At 35.1% G+C, this 22,638-nt stretch overlaps 4 protein-coding genes and 1 pseudogene across 6 annotated transcripts; 2 read left to right on the forward strand and 3 right to left on the reverse strand.

Annotated features, from left to right (window-relative positions):
* Positions 1 to 434: 434 nt before the first annotated feature.
* Positions 435 to 2,371, reverse strand: LOC9317138 (putative F-box/kelch-repeat protein At2g29800). The gene is made up of 2 exons (XM_021029365.1): positions 1,040 to 2,371; positions 435 to 935 (listed from the first exon to the last, which is right to left on the reverse strand). Exon 1 carries the CDS (start codon positions 2,264 to 2,266, stop codon positions 1,061 to 1,063), a length of 1,206 nt encoding a protein of 401 aa, XP_020885024.1. The 5' UTR covers positions 2,267 to 2,371; the 3' UTR covers positions 435 to 935; positions 1,040 to 1,060.
* Positions 2,372 to 4,361: 1,990 nt separating this feature from the next.
* On the reverse strand, positions 4,362 to 5,821 carry LOC9317139 (annotated as a pseudogene).
* Positions 5,822 to 7,196: 1,375 nt separating this feature from the next.
* Positions 7,197 to 13,006, forward strand: LOC9317140 (villin-1). Of its 3 annotated transcripts, none has more exons than XM_021029744.1 (22): positions 7,197 to 7,310; positions 7,674 to 7,782; positions 7,878 to 7,977; positions 8,058 to 8,126; positions 8,227 to 8,460; positions 8,634 to 8,811; positions 8,899 to 9,031; positions 9,169 to 9,334; positions 9,493 to 9,643; positions 9,746 to 9,834; positions 9,904 to 10,059; positions 10,156 to 10,224; positions 10,334 to 10,540; positions 10,637 to 10,765; positions 10,886 to 11,039; positions 11,156 to 11,166; positions 11,269 to 11,409; positions 11,662 to 11,787; positions 11,927 to 11,989; positions 12,130 to 12,352; positions 12,498 to 12,664; positions 12,750 to 13,006. In XM_021029744.1, exons 2-22 carry the CDS (start codon positions 7,727 to 7,729, stop codon positions 12,861 to 12,863), a joined length of 2,736 nt encoding a protein of 911 aa, XP_020885403.1. In that variant the 5' UTR covers positions 7,197 to 7,310; positions 7,674 to 7,726; the 3' UTR covers positions 12,864 to 13,006. The 3 variants fall into 3 exon arrangements, with proteins under 3 accessions (XP_020885403.1, XP_020885405.1, XP_020885404.1); XM_021029746.1 differs by having other exon boundaries at positions 10,886 to 11,033; XM_021029745.1 differs by having other exon boundaries at positions 7,710 to 7,782.
* A 425-nt stretch (positions 13,007 to 13,431) lies between these two features.
* LOC9315306 (presenilin-like protein At2g29900) lies at positions 13,432 to 14,862 on the forward strand. Its single transcript, XM_021028533.1, has one exon. The coding sequence runs from the start codon at positions 13,533 to 13,535 to the stop codon at positions 14,730 to 14,732; it is 1,200 nt and encodes a 399-aa protein (XP_020884192.1). The 5' UTR covers positions 13,432 to 13,532; the 3' UTR covers positions 14,733 to 14,862.
* Positions 14,863 to 19,270: 4,408 nt separating this feature from the next.
* On the reverse strand, positions 19,271 to 21,658 carry LOC110229171 (F-box/LRR-repeat protein At2g29910-like). The gene is made up of 5 exons (XM_021028532.1): positions 21,426 to 21,658; positions 20,276 to 21,304; positions 20,039 to 20,179; positions 19,818 to 19,946; positions 19,271 to 19,737 (listed from the first exon to the last, which is right to left on the reverse strand). The coding sequence occupies exons 2-5, from the start codon at positions 21,299 to 21,301 to the stop codon at positions 19,405 to 19,407; spliced, it is 1,629 nt and encodes a 542-aa protein (XP_020884191.1). The 5' UTR covers positions 21,302 to 21,304; positions 21,426 to 21,658; the 3' UTR covers positions 19,271 to 19,404.
* Between the last annotated feature and the right edge of the window lie 980 nt (positions 21,659 to 22,638).

The following is a 22,638-nucleotide window of genomic DNA, read 5'->3' on the forward strand; positions in this document are numbered from 1 at the left end:
GGTCGGGAAGAAAAGGGATAAACCCGAGTGTGTCGGGTTAGTAGGTATGGAACTGATACCATCGAACCAGTGAATCGGAATGGCTAGCTTTCTGGGAAATTTGTGGCGAGTTGGTGCGTCGGTAGAAAGGGCATGTGGACGGGAGACAGAGAGTTGGCGTTGGTCCAAACCCATTTTAGATAATATATATGTTATAAATTAAAAAAATGTATTGTATGAAGGGAGACAGAGAGTTTTAGAAAAAGAGAACAACTTTAGTTCTTCGTATTGATTTTTTCTTTCCATAAGAAACGAGCAAAATAATTACTTAATAAATTAATCACTATCAATAATATCATGTAACCACTAGTTAAAGCAAACCGGTTTGTTTAATTTGCTCCTGGAACATCTTCACATCTCTGAACCAAAACTTCAAATGCTTAAGCACATGAGTGGGTCTTTAGAGACAAATGTAATTAAATGACATATCTTCTCTTTGCATATATAGATAGCTTCACTTTGATCTCGTAGGTTGAGTGATTGTAGCTACTCATAAAGTCAAAATCACTGGTTAACTAAATCACATTATTTTGCTTCATCCTCTAAACCAAAATTTCATATTTGCTCATATGGTAGAAGCAGATAAGGTTTCGTTAAATCTGATTGTGATCATTACTTACAGAAGAATTATATATCTAAAAAGAACTTGCGATCATGTTAGTGCAACTGCACAAAAACCCATAAGATGCATTTCAACAAGTTTCCTACAAAGTTTTTGCATAAGGCAGCTAAAAGAGTACTACTAATTCTGTAAGAGTATTCACATCATATTGTGCACAAAGGTCAAGAAGCATCGGACGAGTTATGCTTCAAGGTGTAAGATGTAACAGCTTCTGAGTTACTTTTCTCTGATACCAACTAGCTGCTCAAATAGTATAGATGTAAAGATCCTTCACCTGCAAGTTTATGAAAACCTAAATAAGACGTGAGGCTCAAGAAACCTTCTGAAACATCATAATTCATCACCAATAGTCCCATTACTCATCAAAGATTAACATACCTTGCAACTGCAAACGAGTCATCAAACCGTAACAGTTCGAGAAAGCTCAAAGAAAGGCGACATGCGGAATGATTTCACAGGCGAGAATGATTCGACCTCCCCCAAAATTTCACCATCTTCATGTTTCTCCAAAGCCACCTCTACGCACCAAACATTTTTATCGTAATAATCAATACTATACTGACTCCGAAAACATCCCAAAACCACCAGCTTCCCACCATAATTCGCCATACTAGACTCGAAATAAACGAGATCATTAGGCCAAAACGCTAAACCCTTGACAGATCTCCAAACCATTTCCCTTGGATCATAAACGACAATCGGAACTCCTGCAATCTCCCGATCAAGAACAATGGCATATAACAAATCATCAACCACACAAGACGACGCGTGCCAAAAACTCCTCTGTACACTTCCAATTCCCCAAGCCTCCCATCTACGTCGTCTTGGATCGTAAGCAAAACAATGCTCATCATCCAAAATGTAAATCTTATTATCCAAAACCACATGTATATCAAACTCTCCCCTATAACTAGCAAGGGGAGAGAATGGACCAGGCACAAGTTCCCAACGCTCAGTCTCTACATTGAACACTTCGACCCAATCATTATATCGTCTCTTGCGACCTCCGACTACGTAAATCCTTCCGTCGATCACTCCAGCGGCTGCGTAGCAACGATCCTTATGCATATTCCGGAGCTGTCGATACGTATTGAATCTGCAATCTATGACAAGCATAGTCCTTACGGTTCGATTGTAGCGGAAGTTATAACCACCCATTACGTAAATCTTGTGGCCCATTGTGACGGCGGCGCATCCAAGAAACATGGGAGGAAGAGAAGTAACTCTGTTCAATTGTAAGGAGTTGTTGCTCCGATGGAGAATGAACCATCTTGGTTCTTCAAAAGTTGGGTACTTGAACGTGATCAAGGTATAAAGAACCGGTTCGGTCAAACCGATGCGAGAGCGAGTTTGGAAGAGATCCTCTGAAGAGATTACTTGACGAAAGGCGTTAGAGAGGAGAGATAGCGAAGGGTAATGGCATCTCCGGATGGGTGCGATGGTTTTTTCGATTAGTTCTGGTGGGATTTGTCGAGGAATCTGAGGAAGATTCTCCACTTCTTCTTCTTCTTGATGATCGTTTTCTTGATCTTCTTCTTTCGGATTCTCGTTTTGATTCTCTTCTTCTTCTTCTTTCGGGTTCTTGTGGGGTTCTTCGGGTTTCATGTTTGGATCGCCGCCGTTAGAACCGTCGTCGGAAGTTTCAGAGGTTAATGGAAAGCGAGACTAAATTTGATTTTTGAAAGAAGCTGTTACGTTGTGTATTTTTTTTTCTTTTCAAAGAATTACGTTGTGTATTTATAATGAAACCATAATTAATGAGTAAATAAAGACTCTTATATCTCATCAGAAAGAAAAATCAAAAATGATTTCTAATAAATCATTTTTTTTCTCTTAAATCTCTTTCTAATACATTAATGTATATTTTTTTTGGTGAGAATACATTAATGTATTAAATCATTAACATTTAATATGTCTTTCTTCACTTACTTATATTTTCAATATTATCGAAAATATTTTATACTAGTTTCTTCGGAAAAAAACAATTGGTAAAAGAAATTCACTTTGATTAAAATTAGAAATCCACTTATGTAATTTTTTTCTTGGGAAACTATAGTAGCAAAGTTTATTATTTTAAACAGTAGTTTTTTTTTTAAAAAAATCTTTCTTTTATGCTTTTTACATTAATAACAATAGCACCAATGGAAAAATCTTTAAAAACTGATTCAAATGTCTATCAACGTGATTACTTGACTCACAAGTCTCTGTTTCTCTCTACTTAGAAACCCTCGTCAAGGCTCATATACTTGAATCACTCTGTATATATAGACTAGCTTCAGCTTTCAGGACTTTGTATTTTTCTCACTATGATATTATAAGTTACCCATAAAGTCAAAACCACCGGTTAACTAAATCACTCTGTTTTGCTTAATCTCTTAACCAAGATTTCATATTGCCCACATATATATATAGTAGAAGCAGATCAAATAGGTTTCGTTAAATCTGATTGTGATTACTTACAGAAGAATGTTAGTGCAACTACACAAAAAAAAACCAGAAGATAGCTAAGTAAAGATGCATTTCAACAAGTTTCGTAAGAATTTTTGTTTATAGGCTAAAACAATAATGGCCTATTTTACACAGCTTTAGAATACTCAAGGCTAAAACAAGAATGGCCTATTGTGAACAAAGCTTCTAAACCACTTTTGCGTCATATTTGCTCTGATATCAACAAGCTGAAAGAACAATAGATGTAAATATGTAATAGAAAGATCCTTCACCTGCAAGTTAATGAAAGCCTAACTAGGACTTGAGGCTAAATAAAATGCCTCAACGTTGGGAAATTGCTCCTTCAAGATCCTCCTTTTTGCCTTGCTTTTATATTGCTCATATATACTTGAAGCACAGTGAGTCTTTTAAAAATGAGAACATAGTTTCATTCAAACAATATAATTTTCTCTCTTTGTATATGTTCTATATAGAAAACTTCAGCTTTCATCAGGACTTTGTACTTCCACACTTTGATATTGTAGTTACCCATAAAATCAAAACCACCGGTTAACTAAATCACTCTGTTTTGTTTCATATCTAAACCAGGATTTTATATCGCTCATATAGAAGAAGCTGAATAGGTTTCATAAGTGTAAACTAATCTGCTTACTTACACAAAAGTTATATATCTAAAAGCAAACATGAAGAAGTTGAGACCATGCTACTACAAAAAACCCAAAAGACTAAAGATGCTAAAAGGAGTGGCCAACTCTAGACCAGGCTAACTCTATAAGAGTATCACAGTTTTGCACAAAGGTAAGGAAAGACGAGTTACTCTATAAGACTAAGAGCAACCACAATGATTATAAATAAGTTTTGAGTTTTTTATAATTTAAAAATTAATATTTTAATATAAAAATAAACAGACCACTAAAAAGAAGACAAATATACAAAAGGTTTCTAAAATGTTTAGAAACAATCCTTATATAAGGTATGTTTCTTGTTCTCTCTCTTCTTTTTCTATTTTTTTTCTATTTTAAAGTTAAAGTATCTTGTAAAAAACTTCCATTGAGATTGCTCTAAAGATGCTAAAAGGTGTCAGATATAACAGCTTCTGCTTCACCACTTTTGCTTCATCTCAACAAGCTGTTAAAACAGTAGATGTAATAAAAAGTTTCTTCACCTGCAAGTTAATGAAAGCCTAACTAAGACTTGAGGAGGCTAAAACAAATGTTTGAAACAATTATGATATCATAATTCACATCAATAGTCCAAACTCATCAAAGAAACATACCTGCAAGAGTATGATCAAACCATAACAGTTCGACAAAGCTCAATGGAAGGCATCATCATCTCGTCCCTAAACACAAGCGAGATTGATTCAACCACCCCCCAAATCTGATTTTCTTGACGTGTTTCCAACGCAATCTCTATGCACCAAATATCTTTAGACCCCCAAGAATATTTGCCCAAAATCACCAACTTCCCACCAAAATTCGCCATCTTAGACCAATTATAACTGAGAATAGGCAAATTATAAGAATATCCACCCAGCACAGGTCCCCAAACCAATTCATTCGGATAATATATACCACTATCGGATATCCAAGAGTACACGTCAGATCAAGTGCATACAACAAATCTCCAACCACACAAGACGACGACGAGTTCCAAAATCTCATCAACTCACTTTCAACACCCCATGACTGCCATAAACCTTGTCCTGGTTCGTAAGCAAAACAGCCCCCAAACTCCAAAGTGAAAATCCTCCCCTGCATCACCACATATGTAACAAACTCTCCATTCTCACTAGCATCTTCAGGGCATTGACTAGGCACAGTTGCCCAAGTCTCAGTCGTCACATTGAACACTTCGACCCAGTCAGCATCTCGTTTCTTGCAACCTCCGATTACGTAAATGTTTCCGTCAATGACTCCGGCTGCTGCATGGTAACGAGCCCTTTGCATATCCGGGAGATTGCCCCACGTATGGAATCTGCAGTCGATGACAATCACAGTCGATACAGGTTTATTAGTAAACTCGATGGGATTGGTACCACCCATTACATACATCTTGTATTCGATTGTGACCACAGCTGCTCCAGGAAAGATATGACGAAGTGGACGGATTCTGCGTAATTGTAAAGGGATGTTGCTCCGACGAAGAAAGAACCAGCGTGGGGGGGAGTATACGCTGTGCATCTGATTAAGGCATAAAGAGCCAGTTCGGTGAAGCCGAGGAGCGAGCGCGTTACGAAGAGTTTATGCGAAGTGATTACGTGACGAAAGGCTCTGGAGACGAGAGATAGCGACGGGTAATGAGATCTTGGGATGTGTGCGATGATTCTTTCGAAGAGATCTTCTGGAAGTTCTAGAAGAATCGGAAGATTCTCTACTTCTTCTTCTTCTTCTTCTTCTTCTTCTTCTTCTTCTTCTTCTTCTTCTTCTTGAGCATTCTCTTCTTCTTCTTGAGCATTCTCGTTTTGATTATCTTCTTCTTCTTCTTGAGGATTCTCTTCTACTTCTTCTTGAGGATTCTCATCTACTTCTTGAGGATTATTGTTTGGATCGTCGCCACTAGGGCCGCCGGGAATTTCAGAGAGTAAAACCATCGCCGCCGTGTGACGTTAGTAGGAGCAACGAATTAACTGAAATGTTGTTTGGGTATTTATAAGGAAACCAAAATGTCATTTCTCTAGGTATCTCTCACTGCACGTAACGCATTCAGAAACTTCATTTCAAAAAAAAGTTTTTTTTTATTTATTTTTAAAAATATTCCAAAAAGATATTAATTTGTATTAAATCATTTTTCTCTAGGTACGTAAGTCTCGTTATACATTTTCATAATTTTTTGTAACGTGTTTTTCTTTTTTTTTTTTTTTTTTTTTTTTTTTTAACACTTAACGTGTTTTTCTTTACTTGCTTTTTTTTTTAACATCTGCTTTACTGAATGATAAAAGGTGTGAATAATCACAACGTAATTTATTCGAAATTAGAGAAGGGATACTATTATAAAAGAAAAAGGAAGAATTATCTTTAATTAAATATATTTTTCGTGTATTGAAAAATATATATTCAGGGAAATAATATACATGTATTTTCTCCAAAAACAGTTGGTGAAAGAAATTCAGTCTAAAACTTGCAAATGATTTTTTTTTTTTTTTGAAAACAATATCAGCAAAGCAATTTTTTTCTATTTCTACAACACTGGTTTATAGTTTTTGTTTCTTTTACGTTGTTTACATGAAAAAAATTCACCGATATAAATGGAGTCGTCAAACGTCTCTTAAGTGTTATTAACAAATCTTTTTTTTTTAATCTACAAAGAAACCCTAAATTATCTTTTAAATGGCATCTTGAATTGGAAGTGCTTTGTGAATTAATGACTTCGAGAGAACGTTAAACCTTTATTTACTCTAGTGGCTTCGTTAACCAAAAGGGATCTCTTAACCAATAGATCGAAAACCATATTAAAAATTAACATGTATGAAAGACTAGAATATTAATATAGCTTTGTTGGACAATTCTAGATTATTAACTTATGTAGATAGAGATACTCAATTGTTACATTTTTAGACAATTATAGTTTTAAAAATCCTAATTATACAGCTATAAATGTATAAGTTCTAGTTACGAGTTATCTCTTATTTTTACCAATGTCCTAAAGATAGTCACATGCCACTATCATTTTTGCCGTGTGGATAAAAAAAAATATATAGTGTATAATACACATACATGTGTTTTCAGTATATATACATTAAATTTTGGTTGATTTTTTTTCTTCAAAATTAATAATGAATTTCTTTCAATGCAATTATAGATATAAAACTTTAGGCAACACATTAATAGAAAAAAAATTTCTTTAGCCAATTAAGAAAACATATATAAACATTTTAGATATAAATCTATATAAAATGATTTCATATATGATAAACCAAGAAATGATGACATTGACCTTTCTTTTTACGGCGTCGTTTAAAGCAGAAAATTAAAGGGAAAAAATCCAACAAAAAAGGGGCAAAATTCTGACAAAAGGCGCCTTTTTGTTCTTTGAATTTTGGTGGGACCCACATGCTGTTCAAAGCTTATAGTAATAATTATTTTCTTCATCCGTTTGGCACACTCTCTTCCTTTATTGCTTTCTTTTTGCGGAACTCCTCCTCTCTCAATTGAATCGCTATTATTCATCTTCGTCTTCGCCGTTTGCCTGATCTCTCTCTGTAAGTACTCTGCATTTTACGATTCAAATTCCTCTTTTGTCGTATTCGATTGTTTGAGATTTAGGTGTTTCTTTTGTTTTGAATTTCACTTCTTATGATTTGAACTGTATGATATAACTTTTTTTTCTGATCTTCGGCTAATTTGAGTTTTTTTTTTTTTTTTGGTTGAATTGTGGTTGGGATTGGGAAATTTTATTTCTGGGTGGATAATTAATTGAGAAATTTATTTGAATCCGAGAAGATTAATTGCATATGCAGCAACTTAAAAAAAAAAAACGTAAATGCAAATTTATCTCTGGTAACAAACATTGTTTGTTGGTGATTTGAATGTTTGCTCTCTCCTCTTTGGTTTATCAATTGCAGGATTGGTTTTTTAAGCCTTACTGTTGTTGGATGCAGGACGATGAAAACAAAAAATGTCTAGGCTAAACAAAGACATTGATTCAGCATTTCACGGTGTTGGAACTAAAAGGTAATATGCTTGTTTATGAGATTGATCAAATTGGTTTACACTTTTTGTTTGTTTGTGTTTCTCTTATGTTTAAACCATTTTTGTTTGGGTTTTAGTGGCTTGGAGATTTGGTGCATATATAATAATCAGCTTATTTCTATATCCAAGTCTTCTTTTGGAAAATTTCACTCTGGAAATGCATATCTTGTTCTCAGAGTAAGCTGTTTCTCTCATTTTGATTTTCTACTTGTGATAAATTAGTGTGCCTAATGATACTTTGTTCTCATGATGTGTAGACGTTTTTGCGGAAGATCGAATCTCCCCAGTATGATATTCACTATTGGCTAGGAAATGATGCAAATGAGGTTTGTCTGATCACTTAGTGTGAGTTTTTTTATGCTGGCTATGAAATCTGGTGTTTTGAAGCTATTATATTGAGATTTATTTTGCACATTTTATCTGAAGGTGGATTTAGTTTTGGCATCAGACAAAGCATTAGAGTTAGATGCAGCACTTGGATGTTGTACGGTGCAATACCGTGAAGTTCAAGGTCAAGAGACTGAGAAGTTTCTCTCTTACTTCAAACCTTGTATTATACCTGTTGAAGGCAAGTTTTCACCAAAAACTGGATTGGTTGGCGAGACATACCAAGTTATTTTGCTAAGGTGCAAGGGAGATCATGTTGTTCGTGTTAAAGAGGTAATATGTGTTTGTATTATGAATCCTTGAAGACAAAAGTGCATTGTCTGGTGCAAAATTGTTTCTATGATGTATTTCTTTATTTGTCTGGAATTGTTATGCTTTATGAGCCTTGACATGGATATTCTTCAGTCTGACTTTGATTGGTTTCCCTTGATTTCAATCTATGCAAGGTGCCTTTTCTTCGGTCATCACTGAACCATGATGATGTGTTCATTCTTGATACTGCATCAAAAGTTTTTCTCTTTGCTGGTTGCAACTCAAGCACTCAGGAAAAAGCTAAAGCCCTGGAGGTTGTGGAGTATATAAAGGATAACAAGCATGACGGAAGATGTGAGGTGGCGACAATCGGTTAGATTTTTCTCCTCTTCAGCTCCTTTTTTGGACTAAAGGATTGAAAGAGAAGCAACAGCTGATCATTTCTGTTTTTTTTTGTAGAGGATGGAAAATTTTCAGGTGATTCAGATTCTGGTGAATTCTGGTCTTTCTTTGGTGGTTATGCTCCCATTCCCAAGCTTTCATCTTCAACCACCCAAGAACAGACGCAGACTACATGTGCAGAATTGTTCTGGTGAGATTTGGTTTTATATACTCACAGTGTTTTTGTTCTTTTCAACATATAGTAGTAACTGCCAAGATTCATGTGCTTTGAGGAGCTGCTGTCAACGACAGACCATTATTAATCATCTAAAGATCTTTTATTAACAGGATAGATACTAAGGGAAATCTACATCCAACTGGAACAAGTTCTTTGGACAAGGACATGCTTGAAAAAAACAAATGCTACATGCTGGACTGTTACAGTGAAGTATTTGTTTGGATGGGAAGAGCCACGTCACTTACAGAAAGAAAGACATCCATTTCATCCTCAGAAGTAAGTAAATATTTGTAATATAACATGATTGATATGTGAGCACATTTGTACATGACTTTCGAGTTTTAATATGTAGCTTCGCATGTGTTTCTCTTGGTTTCTGCCAGAGCATCTGAGAGGTCATTCTTAATATATGATTTGATGTTGTTGTGCTCTAGGAATTTCTACGAAAGGAGGGACGCTGGACAACCACAAGTTTAGTACTTCTAACGGAAGGACTAGAAAATGCCAGATTCAGGTCATTTTTTAGTAAGTGGCCTCAGACCGTAGAGTCTAGCCTTTACAATGAAGGTCGAGAAAAAGTGGCAGGTCTGTTTCATATTCCTCTGATTCTGTAAAGAAGACAAAAAGATTTGCTTAAGAACTATAGATACTAGATACTAAAGTAAAACTATGAATACTTTTGTGCAGCGATGTTCAAACAAAAAGGATATGACGTTGATGAGCTTCCTGATGAAGAAGATGAACCTCTCTACACAAACTGCCGAGACACCCTCAAGGTAACTCATACCAAACTGTCACATATCTGAGCATAAGCCTGATTAATGGGATTCTTTAACTAATTTCAGGTTTGGCGTGTAGATGGTGATGAGGTCTCTATTCTCTCCATTCCTGACCAGACAAAGCTATTCAGCGGCGATTGTTATATTGTCCAGTATAAATATACTTATAATGAAAGAACCGAACATCTTTTATATGTATGGATCGGTTGTGAAAGCATACAGGTACGCAGGCTATATAGCCGTATATTTTTTTTTGTTTTCATTTCTTTTATTGTTGTTCCACTATGAACTTCATTCTGTTTTTTGACTTCATTGCAGCAAGATAGAGCTGATGCCATAACCAATGCAAGTGCCATTGTTGGTTCAACCAAGGGTGAATCTGTACTGGTTAGTTCCTAGCCAGGGCCGAAAAAACAAATCACATGTTTTCTCTGTTTTCTTTTTGGTTCAACACTGTAAACCTACTGACCTGTTTTATTCAACATTCTTCATCCAGTGTCATATATATCAGGGAGACGAACCTTCTCGTTTTTTTCCAATGTTCCAGTCGCTGGTTGTTTTTAAAGGCGGTTTGAGTAGACGGTACAAAATGTTTCTAGCAGAGAAGGAAAACGAAATGGAAGAATATAATGAGAACAAGGCTTCTCTTTTCCGTGTTGAAGGAACAAGCCCAAGGAACATGCAAGCAATCCAAGTTAATCTAGTGGGTTCTTTCGTACTTTCTGCATTTCTGATTCGTTAAAGTACATTGTGATTTCCTTGGCCCTTCACTTATTATTAAGAAAATGTCCCCACGCAGGCAGCAACCTCCTTGAACTCATCCTACTCGTACATTTTACAATATGGAGCTTCTGCCTTCACATGGATTGGAAAACTTTCATCAGACTCTGATCATGATGTTCTTGACAGAATGCTATATTTCCTTGATGTAAGTAACTTTAGCTCTCAGCTGCTGTTTACTAAGTTCAGGTCATACATTTTTTCTGGTCTATTGGGGTTATTTTCAACATTAGTAGTAACAAGTCTATTTCTTCGTTTCCGTCTGCAGACATCTTGTCAACCTATATACATCAGGGAAGGAAATGAACCAGACACATTTTGGGATTTGCTTGGTGGTAAGTCAGAGTACCCAAAAGAAAGGGAAATGAGGAAACAAATAGAAGAACCACATTTATTTACATGTTCCTGCAGTTCAGGTAATGGTAAATATCTTTCAGTTTCTTTCTATTATCTTACACTACTGTTTAGCTCTGCCTTGGTTCAGCTATAAATAATGCCTAACGAAACTGTGGTCCATGACTTTGGCTCCTGTGATCAGATGTACTCAAGGTACAGTTCATGTTTGTATTGAAGCTATCTTTTAACATGATTAGAGATCAGCTGGGAATGAATATTCTTATCTTATACCCACTCTGTGCATGAGATTTTCAGGTGAAAGAAATATACAATTTCGTGCAAGACGATTTAACCACTGAAGATGTATTACTGTTGGACTGCCAAAGTGAAGTATATGTTTGGATTGGATTAAACTCAAACATAAAGTCCAAGCAAGAAGCTCTTACTCTTGGTCTGGTAATTTTTCCTCTTTATTTGGCCTTCCAAGTGCTAGGTTCGCTGTTTTTCAGTGGAACTTCAACATAGACATTAAGCAGTGTTAGGCTAATACATAAATGGGATCGAAACATCACATGCTTTAATTATTTCAATTTCTTGAGATACTTTCTTCTGTTAGTTCAAAAAAATAATTAGACTAATCTAGCTCGGTGTTATCGAAATGGCTTCTTTCTCAGTGTTTCTTAGTCCATTCTACTTGTGAGATTGCAGAAATTCCTAGAGATGGATATTCTGGAAGAAGGTCTAACCGTGAGGACTCCTCTATATGTTGTCACAGAAGGCCACGAGCCACCATTCTTCACCCGTTTCTTTGAGTGGGTTCCTGAAAAGGCAAACGTAAGACATCTATTCCCATCTTGAAGACACCTCAAACAGAGCGTTAGGAAATTCCAGAGTGTTTTGATAGTAGTCTAATGAGTTTCAAGTTTTCGGTTTTTGTATACTTTCACTAATAATATGCATGGAAACATTGCAGATGCATGGTAATTCATTTGAAAGGAAACTTGCTAGTCTGAAAGGAAAGAAGACAAGCACTAAGGTCAGTCACAGTCAAAAGAACTTAGTTACTTGAGATATGTTTTAATGATGACATACAAATTACAAGCCAATGATCGTAAACTAGCCAACTATAAGAATGATCAAGGTGTTTTTAAGTAGCTACAAAATTTCTGCTTTCAGAGATCTAGTGGAAGCCAGTGGAGACCACAGTCGAAGGATAATGCATCACGTGATTTACAAAGTCGATCTGTGAGCTCAAACGGATCGGAGCGAGGAGTATCACCTTGCTCCAGCGAAAAGCTTTCGAGATTGAGCTCTACAGAAGACATGACTAGCAGCAGCAACTCAACTTCAGTTGTCAAAAAGCTTTTCTCAGAATCTCTTTTAGTGGATCCTAGTGATGGTAAGCCTTCTCACTGAGCGTCTTGGTTAACACAGTTTCAAGATAACTCATTGATGAAAATAGTGCAGAAACAACAAACTATGTCAATTTTCTTTACTATTGGATTCTTCAAATTCTTATATCAAAGCACTGATTTTTGATGCAGGATTGGCGAGACAAGAGTCAAGCTCCAAGTCGGACATTTCTAATCAAAATCCAGTCGGTGGAATCAATCGCGATCTTAGTAGTCTAGAGTCGCTTACATATTCATATAAACAGCTCAGAGTTGATTCTCAGGAGCCAGTGTCAAATATAGATGCAACAAGAAGAGAGGTAATTCTGCAATTCCATGTAGAAGTTTAGTTCAATTATTTACAAACACATAAACACTTGACTTCAATGCAATTTTATCTCTCAGGCGTACTTAACAGAGAAAGAGTTTGAAGAGAGATTTGGAATGGCGAAATCTGAGTTCTATGCACTTCCAAAATGGAAACAGAATAAACTTAAAATATCTCTTCATCTTTTCTAAAAATCTCACTACCCTAGAGTAATATATTTGGAACAATTCAAAGCTATTTTTTTTTGGGTTTTACCAAATGTAAAAACTGTAATGTTCTTGTTCATTGCAATGACCTCGTGATATAAGTTTGAGGCTAGTAGCTTGTTACAAAATCACAAAAACTATATACATAAAGATACCTAAATATTAATGAGTAAAGTTAACCACACATTGCCTTCATGGTTCCTACTCACTTAGGCCTGCAGACTGCAGTTTTTAACCGAATTGGATTTTCCGACCCGTAAACGAACCGGAGTTTTCGGATTTAGTTCAATTTCGGTTAAGAAATCGGTTCAATTCGAAGGGATTTCAAAACATGTTCGGTTTACCGAATCGATCGGTTAACCAAAATATACCGAAAATTAATCCGAATAAGACCAAAACCGGTTCAATTCGATAGAATTTCAATAACCAAAATAAGCGCATTTTTTGTTCGGTTAATTTCGGACCAAATTTACCGAATTAACCGACTCGGTTCGGTTCGCAGGTCGTATTGGGGAATGACTCGAATAAACACAAAAATCAGTTCTTACTGAAACAAAAATCTGAAAAAAGGAACGACCTTCTGATCCTTCAATTTCATCATCCTCTTCGAATTTGTCAATTTGACTTGCCAAAACTGAAATCTTTGAGTACCCAATGGATCGAAACCAAAGACCCAGAAGCCTATTGGATTCATTAGGTGAAGAACTCATCGCAATCCTCACACCTGTCTCGATTTGTATGTTCACCGTTGTTCTTCTTGTCTGTATCCTAAACTCCGACCCTTCTTCTTCCTCCGCTTCTTTCTCCTCCATAGCCACCGCAGCTTACGCAGAGAGCGATTCAGATTCCTCATGGGACAAATTCGTCGGTGCCCTTTTGAATTCTGTCGTCTTCGTCGCTGCGATCACTGTTGCAACATTTGTTCTCGTGCTTCTCTTTTATCTCAGATGTGTTAAATTCTTGAAATTCTACATGGGTTTCTCAGCTTTTATCGTTTTAGGGAACTTAGGTGGAGAAATCTTAGTTTTATTGATCGATCGATTTAGATTCCCGATTGATTCCATCACGTTTCTGATACTTCTTTTCAATTTCTCTGTCGTTGGTGTTTTCGCTGTGTTCATGTCGAAGTTTTCGATTTTGATCACTCAAGGTTACTTGGTTTGGATTGGTGTTTTAGTTGCTTACTTCTTCACGTTATTACCTGAATGGACTACTTGGGTTCTTCTCGTAGCTTTGGCACTTTATGACATTGCTGCTGTTCTTTTACCTGTTGGTCCATTACGTCTTCTTGTTGAAATGGCTATATCTAGAGACGAAGATATCCCGGCTTTGGTTTACGAAGCACGGCCTGTGATTCGAAATGATTCCCGTTTGGTTCAGAGAAGAGTTTGGAGAGAACGAAGATCCAATGACGCTGAGAACCACGCTAATCGGAATGAAGTAAGGGCGGTTAGATCAGAGGAAGTAGAAGAAGAACATGTCGGTTCAAGCGAAAGGGCAGAGATATCTGTGCCGTTGATTGATCGAAGACCTGAGCAGGCTGAGAATTCAGAGACTTTTCTTGAAGGAATTGGGTTGGGATCATCAGGTGCTATCAAGTTAGGGCTTGGGGATTTTATCTTCTATAGTGTTTTGGTTGGAAGAGCTGCAATGTATGATCTGATGACGGTTTATGCTTGTTACTTGGCGATCATAGCCGGTTTAGGGATCACATTGATGCTATTGTCTGTGTATCAGAAGGCTTTACCAGCTCTTCCTGTATCGATCATGTTAGGCGTTGTGTTTTACTTTTTGGCGCGGTTATTGCTTGAAGTTTTTGTTGTGCAATGTTCTTCAAACCTTGTGATGTTCTAAGAGTATGGAAAGTGAAAGGGTGCTTTTGATGTAAAATTTTGAGTACAGTTTCGTTTGTTTCGTCAAAATAATTGTGTTGGTTTGATTGATTATCATTGTATAGTGTGCTCGTCCTAGACTTGAGTTCAAATCAAGTTTTTTTTTATAAATTAAATTTAGAGTTTGCATCACGTAAATAAACAAAGTCTAGCAATTAAATGCAGGAGGAAAAGATAAATCAGAAGAAATGGATTCTACAGTTTGATGAAACTCTGGGAAGCTTCATAAGAGCATCGGTGATTCTCAGGTACTTGTTGTTAACATCGTTGTCTTCTCGGTGATTCACTTCAACACCCACATTGACAGTTTCAAGACATTTCAAATGTCCCAAGAAATGCCTCATCTGTTTCAGCTCTCTACATGTACCTTGATACCCTGAAATACGTAGCACCTTCACTTGACAAGTCGATAAACAGCATATTCCCTCTTCCATCTTCTTCTTCTTCTGCATCATCCTCTTAGGTATGCAAGCGCAGGCGTCCCCGCATCTACGTGTAACTTGGTGTACAAGACCCTGATATTAAAAAGGAATATTGATGTACAATAATAACCTAGCAAAGAAATAGAAGTGTGTTGATAGAATTAAGGAGAATAATGATACCTTGATGACTAAAGTTTCTAGGTTAGGAGACTTGTTGATAAGAAGTGGCAACACTGGCCCTCTGTCTATCCTCTACCGGTGTAAACAACTAAGTGTTCACTTAGTTGTTTAAGCTATTCTTTTTTAAGTTTTGATTATGAATTTAGTTTTTATTTATTGCTGGTTGTTTTCTACTATTTTTTATTTATGCATTGCTGAAATATTTTAATATTTGATTATTTAATAAAATAAGTTTTTTCTTTTACTATTTTATTATCAGAATATTTATTTTAAATTTAATAAAATATTGAATAAACAATTGTAAATTAATAACTAATGTGCCGAACAAAAAAATATAGCAAAATAAACTAATGTTGCAAAATGAATTGCAACCTTACGAATATACAATGGATTTGCGACTACGCATATGTCATAATAATGCGACGAATATATTTTGCAGTAGCCATATTTGCAACAGTTTTTGTTTTGATCATGGTAATAAAATAAATGCAACAATCGTATATGAAAAAATAATTACTGCAAATTTTTTTTTTGTTAAAAAATAATTACTGCAAATTTGCAACAATATTTGCTTTATATTTTACGTAGCTTTTAATTATGACGATTTATAGTTGCACTCTTATACCACTATTTTGCTGCATAAATATTGTTGCAATAATACAACATATGTAGCAATAAATTAATTCACTATAAATTTGTAATGATATTTGCTATACGCTATATGTGGCAATAAATTGTAACAATTGAGAGTTGCAAACGTACGTCACAATTATATGACAAATTTATTACAATAGTATTGTTGCATTAATACGACATACATTGCAAGAAGCTAGTTCATTGTAAATATTGCAACATATGTGCAACATATGTGCAACAAATGCGAATTTGCAACGCTCAAACAGCAACAATACAAAATGTGTCTCAATTTTGTTGCAATGTCATGATTTGCAACGATATGTTGAATTATTGCAACAAATTTTATTGTTGTAATATCACTATTTTCTTGTATTGTCCAACCTCTGCACTCAAAATCAAGCCATCCCCTCCTTCTTGCCGTTATGCCTCAAATAACAAATAGATGAAGAAACATATTCACCCTTATATTGAATTGTGTAGTTAGACTTCCTTGTCCATGAGACTGTACTACCATCATACACAAAATTTCTCATCTTTGGCTTAGTGATAGGATGGTAAAAAAACCAGCTTCTACTAGTTCAAGATCTAGGTAATCGCGATCTATCCAATCTTCCCATTCCCAAGGTATCTTTTTGAATATAGTGGAATCTTGGATTGTATCAATTCCAGTCATAATACCATTTTCTTTCTTCATAACAGAGATAATGCATCTTGCATTCCTCTCTTGCACATTAAAAAAGTCATCAACCACAACATATGCCATATCTTTATCATTGTTGGCCATTTGACTATGATCTTGAGAACAATATCTCATTCCTTGAGCAACTCCATGGTTGCATCCAAAGAAGGAGCAACCATGGAGTCTTCTTAGAGCAAATTGAGCAAGTGGTTGATTTGGCTCTACCGGTGACAGAGTAGGCTCTCTCGGAGATGGATTTGTCTCTTGATGTGGCGGACTTGACCCTTCCGGTGACAAAGTAGGCTCTCTCGGAGATGCATTCGTCTCTTCATGTGGCATATTTAGCACTTCCGGTGACAGAGTAGGCTCTCTCGGAGACGGATTTGTCTCTTCATGCTGCAGATTTGGCACTCCGGATGGCGGATTTACCCCTCCCCGCAGTTCAAGAATAATCTCCCCAACTTCGACAGCCTTATCAATTTGATTAATGTCCATATCTGAAATTCAACGTGAACGAATTGTGAAATTCTCGGTGAGAATGATCAGAAAATTCTAAGAATTGAAGATCGGAAAAGAACAAAATCGAAGCAGTTAGAGTTTTTCTGTTTCTGATTTAAGGATTAACGACGACTAAACCGAGAAAAATTAAATCAGAGATGTATATTCTCTATTCTTTTCTTTCTTTCATCCGAGATGTATATTCTTTATTTACGCAATTGCCAAATTAATATACACTAGCAATTAAGTTGCAAATCCGTAGCAAAACTTGCAAAGGATTAACGAGCACATGATTTTGCAATCGTTTTGCTAGTGCACGTGTTCCTCGTAATTTGCGAGGGACATGGTTCTTCGCAAAAATTGCAAGGGAATCGCAACGTTTTTAAATTTGTGAGATGCGTTTTGCGGGGAACAGCTGTCTCTCGCAAATCCCTTGCTATAGTCGATTTGTGAGGGAGCAGCGGGGAATAGGTCCATTGCAAATTGACTGTTATAAATATAACTTTTATCTCTAACTAGTTTTCATCTCTATATTGAAAATATTAGTAAAGTAATATTTTTGAGAAATTGGATGGAATTTTTACAATAAACGGGATAAATGGTTCCGTAGGTTTATTGATCATGGTTAATTTCGTTTAAAATCCTCGATCTTCGTTTTTTCTCTTTTAATACTTTTGGTTGTTCTCGTTTTTTCTCTTTTAATACTTTTGGTTGTTCATTAGGGCCCATGTTAGTTGTTCATTACTGTCTATCATATATTCAAATGTAATTTTGAGATTAGTTTTAAATTTAATGTTGGTAAATATAAGACCAAAAAACTATATTTGTCAGATGTGCAGCTAGTTTTATTTTAATAAAAAGTGTTTTGGAAATATAAATGTTGTTGTGATTATAAAAAATTTAGTGACTCGCGAGTCTAGACAATTAATCAGAGGTATGCCAATACATAGTAGCATTAGAGGATGTACTTTAACAAAGCTTAACAATTAATTATGTACAGAAACACAGTTAGAGAATAATAGATGGTTCTTGGATTTTTAAAACTAACGTTCTTCCGAACCCTACAAGAGAAAGGTAAGGAAATCTTACGATTACTCAGCTTAATTAATATTCTTTCTATCATGTATTTTGGAGTAAAAGTAATCATGGAACATTGTAACAAGTTAATATTAAACTTAGGGACAATTTCACGTAATGAGTTATAGTCTCAATCTAAAATATGATAATTAATCTACTTAAAAGCAATGTCTCTGTCTTTTGTTGATCAAAAGCATGTGTTTTAGAGTAACATTTGATAACTCATAATATAACCATTTATCTATCACTAAACGGAACATTCCAATGATAAATACGTGTGTCTAACAAGTTTAACGTTACTGCATCTAATGTGGGCTTGTTTGGTTTGGTATTGTCTCCCGCCATATTTCACAAACTAACAGCTATTTTGTGTAATTTATTAGATCTTTGTCTGGCCAAGATTTAGGAAAACGTTAGAGAGATTTGCAAAGATTGTGGCCTCACTTAAGAAAAAGAGAAATTAATTAATTGATTATTTTTCGTAATTAAAATTTATTTTTGAGGATAAAAATTTACTGCCAGAAATTGTGGTGTTGACGCCTAAAAAAAAGTGTACGAGAATGCAGAGTTTTCAGAAAATTGATTGGTGATTTAGTATAAATTAGATTAACTTAGCATTAGCAATGGCCAAACTATATATGACCAGCAACATAAAGAAAGAGAATGATTGAATTATTATGCTAAACTTCATACGCGAACTAGAACTACTATGTAGTTAGTTTAAATGCGTTGCTGTCTTGTTAGACCTAGAACGTGGATTTTGGATCCTTTGTAAAGTCCTTTTTGGTTGGTAGTTATATAATAGTAAAATACAAAAAAATCTAATCTCTTAAAATGAAAAACAAGTACATAGAGACTCTACAAATATGTCAGTTTGCATTGCTTTCTTGAACATTTAGAACTTTAGATTGATATGTGACTATATGTTCTTGACCCAAATTGTTATACTAAAATAAGTTACGAATCGTTACATTTATCTAGTGGACGGCTTGAGTCGACGGTACAAAATGCTTAACCTTTGCTTCTTATGAAACGAGGAGAATATCATATACAATAACTTTAGAGTTTGATTACTAATGTTTGCAACAATTTAATAAAGAAGGTTTTGCAACAGTCAAATAAATAAAAGAGGAAAGGAGAAATTAGAAGAAATGGATCTGACAGTTTGTTGAAACTCTAGGAAGCTTCATAAGAGCATTGGTGATTCTCATGTACCTATTATAATCATCATTGGTGTCTTCTTGGTGATTCACGTTAACACCAACCTTGACAGTTTCAAGACATTTTAAATTCCCCAAGAAATGCCTCATTTGTTCCAGCTCTCTACGAGTTCCTTTATACCTTAAAATATTTAGGACCTTCACTCGACATATCGATAAACAACATACTTCCTCCTCCTTCTTCTTCTTCTTCTCAAGGATCTTGCAAGGGCGGCAGCCGGCTCCACATATATATGGATTTTTGTGCACAATACCCTAAAAGCATAACGACACGAGTAAGTTCATACACAATAATCTAGCATAGAATTAGAATTGTGTGTGTGTGTTGATAATACGTTGATGACTATAGTTTCTAGTCTTGATATACAAAATTCTTCCTCCTCCTTCTTCTTCTTCTTCTTCTTCTTAGGGATCTTGCAAGGGCAGGCGTTTCCACATCTATCTGTAACTTCGTGCACAAGACCCTGAAAGCATAACGACATAAGCAAGTTCATATATAATAATCTAGCAAAGAACTAGAATTGTGTGTGTTGATCAAATGAAAATGATACTAGACCTTGATGACTAGAGTTTCTAGGTTTGGAGAGTTGCTGAGGAGAAGTGGCACCACTTGCCAACCTCTGTTTTTGTTACTCTCAAAAGATAAAGTAACGAGGTTGTGAAACACCGGCATTGATTTACAACAAAAGTGAAACACCTGATTTATTATCACAACCAAAACAAACATATAGAAATTGAGACTTCAGATTAAAACAATCAATAGAAGAAGAAGTAGAAAAAGAAAAAAACTGACCTCAAGAGAATCATAGGACAAGTGAAGAGTTTTAACATTGCTTATCCCTGCAACCAGACCCGTAACATCACCCACAGCATCCTCACCATATTCATCATCATCATCATCATCATCATCGTCGTCATCATCACCATCATCATTATCATCATCATCATTCTCTGTATTACCATCCTCATCATCATCATCATCATCATTCTCTGTATCACTATCCTCATCATCAACCATACGTCGACGTTCCCATGATCGAATATTCAGTCTAGCTTCTAAAAGAGATCCCAGATAAACCTCATACTGATCTGCAACATAACTATAATAGTCAAGGTACACAAGATTTGGTGTCTTAAAGAAAACATCATCTTGAGCCTCGCGGTAACTGGGAAAATGGTGATAGATGGTCAGTCGCTTGATGGAAGGACTCAACACAGTGCCACTCCAGTTCGGGGGAAATCTAGCCTCACTATAATATAAAAACAAGTCTTCAAGCACAGGGCAGCCAGAGATAAGATCTTGATAACTCTCATAATCTTCAAACATCACTAAAATGAGAGAGAGTTTTTTTAGCGCTGGGAAAATCACGCTCCCACTAGGAAGACGACGGTCAGGATAAAACCCAGTGCATATTGTGAGATTAACCAGTGTGTTGCTTGTGAAGACCTCGATTTCTATAGTATCCAAAAATATGATATCTAAATAAAGTTCCAAGCAGCCGCGCGTAAGGACAGTCTGGATCCAACTATTCACACGAGAATAGTCATGCAAGGGCAATGCAAAATTTAATTGCAGAGAGAATCTTTTTAAGGTGGGAGCATTGTTTAAGAGAGAAAGCATATTGTCCACGAAATCACAGAAGTCACCAGGATCACCACCTCTTGCGTAATTCAAATCAAGATTTTCTACAAGGGCAAACAGAGTCCTCCACCTTTTGGACAGAACCGATGTGGAAGCAGCACGTTTTGTCGGAAGCAAAGACAGGATTTTGCCAAGAACCTCATCTGGTAGACTGCTAATTAAATCTCTAGAACCCATTATCTAGAAATTCAATTAGGGTAGCAAATCTTAAAACGAAATTACCCAGGAAATCCAATCAACAAAAATTCGTACAGAGGATCATGTAATTCAGATCGAAAATAAAGATATAGCGAAAGGAAACCTGAAGAGGGATGCGAAAGCAGTACAGATCTCCAACAAGAAGATCGAAGTAGAAGCTTTTCTGTCGTGACGACGGGGGAATTCGAGAGACAGAGAAGGAGATATTATTTATCTGAGGATCCGAGAACTGACCGATCTGGAATCCATTTTTGATCCTCCCGGCAAATTTGGATATCCGGGGTTCGGTCTGATCCAGGTAGTAAATATTTTGGTTATGAGCAAAAAAATATTCTCGACAATTTTTCCAATTTACCTTTCATCTCCAATAAAATATAGATTTAACTGAAATATTTTCGATTTGATTTTGTTATCTTTCCATAAATTTGTGCAATAAGATAATATAACATCGTCCCGTGAAATTAAACATCATTTTGTCATTTTTATAAGTTTAAAAATTATAATATTTGAAACTTCATAAAAGTTTTAATATCCACCCAAACTTCGTAATTGACTAATTGTATATTGATTGTTATATCTAAGATTTCAGCCATTGTATACCATCACATATTAATATCTACCCAAACCCGTCCCACCATATAACCCCGTCATGTGAAATTAAACACCACTTCGTTAATTTTATTTTTAATAATATTTAATTATTTTAAAGGCATATAATTCGAGTCAATTTGTAATTGTTATAGAGTTCAAATACTATTAATATTATAAACTTTTTATGGAATTTTTATAATAATTTTTAAATCTTATAAAAATTCCATAATAATTTTTAAATCTTATAAAATTTCCATAATATTTTAAAGGCATATAATTCGAGTCAATTTTTATAATTATTTTTAAATCTTATAAAAATTCCATAATAATTTTTAAATCTTATAAAAATTCCATAATATTTTATAATAATTTTCAAATATTATTAATATTATAAACTTCTTATGGAATTTTTGTAAGGTTTAAATTCCATAAGAAGTTTATGGAACTTCTTATTGTTATAAGATTTATAATAATTTTTAAATCTTATATAAACTATTTGAAAATTATTATAATCTTATGAAAATTATTATAATATTATTAATAATTTTTAAATTTTATAAAAATTCCATAAAATTTTTTAAATCTTATAAAAATTCCATAATATTTTAAAGGCATATAATTCAGAGTCAATTTTTTTTATGAAGTTTGCTTTCATGATTTGTAACTTGATTTCATGCACAATGATCTAGCAAAGAAATATAAGATTGTGTGTGTGTGTGAGATTA

This window comes from Arabidopsis lyrata (assembly GCF_000004255.2).
Source record: "Arabidopsis lyrata subsp. lyrata unplaced genomic scaffold ARALYscaffold_4, whole genome shotgun sequence".
In the NCBI taxonomy this organism is placed as follows: domain Eukaryota; kingdom Viridiplantae; phylum Streptophyta; class Magnoliopsida; order Brassicales; family Brassicaceae; genus Arabidopsis; species Arabidopsis lyrata.

What these genes read in the sequence shown, in the direction of transcription:
- LOC9317138 (XM_021029365.1), bottom strand. Translation starts at nt 2,266, where the DNA reads ATGAAACCCGAAGAACCCCACAAGAACCCGAAAGAAGAAGAAGAAGAG.
- LOC9317140 (XM_021029744.1), top strand. Translation starts at nt 7,727, where the DNA reads ATGTCTAGGCTAAACAAAGACATTGATTCAGCATTTCACGGTGTTGGA. An exon ending in ACATGTGCAGAATTGTTCTG is followed by an intron (nt 9,032 to 9,168) that starts GTGAGATTTGGT and finishes TTTTATTAACAG; the next exon opens with GATAGATACTAAGGGAAATC. An exon ending in GAATGCTATATTTCCTTGAT is followed by an intron (nt 10,766 to 10,885) that starts GTAAGTAACTTT and finishes TTCCGTCTGCAG; the next exon opens with ACATCTTGTCAACCTATATA.
- LOC9315306 (XM_021028533.1), top strand. Translation starts at nt 13,533, where the DNA reads ATGGATCGAAACCAAAGACCCAGAAGCCTATTGGATTCATTAGGTGAA.
- LOC110229171 (XM_021028532.1), bottom strand. Translation starts at nt 21,301, where the DNA reads ATGGGTTCTAGAGATTTAATTAGCAGTCTACCAGATGAGGTTCTTGGC. An exon ending in TAGAAACTCTAGTCATCAAG is followed by an intron (nt 19,947 to 20,038) that starts GTCTAGTATCAT and finishes TTATGCTTTCAG; the next exon opens with GGTCTTGTGCACGAAGTTAC. An exon ending in TAGAAACTATAGTCATCAAC is followed by an intron (nt 19,738 to 19,817) that starts GTATTATCAACA and finishes TTATGCTTTTAG; the next exon opens with GGTATTGTGCACAAAAATCC.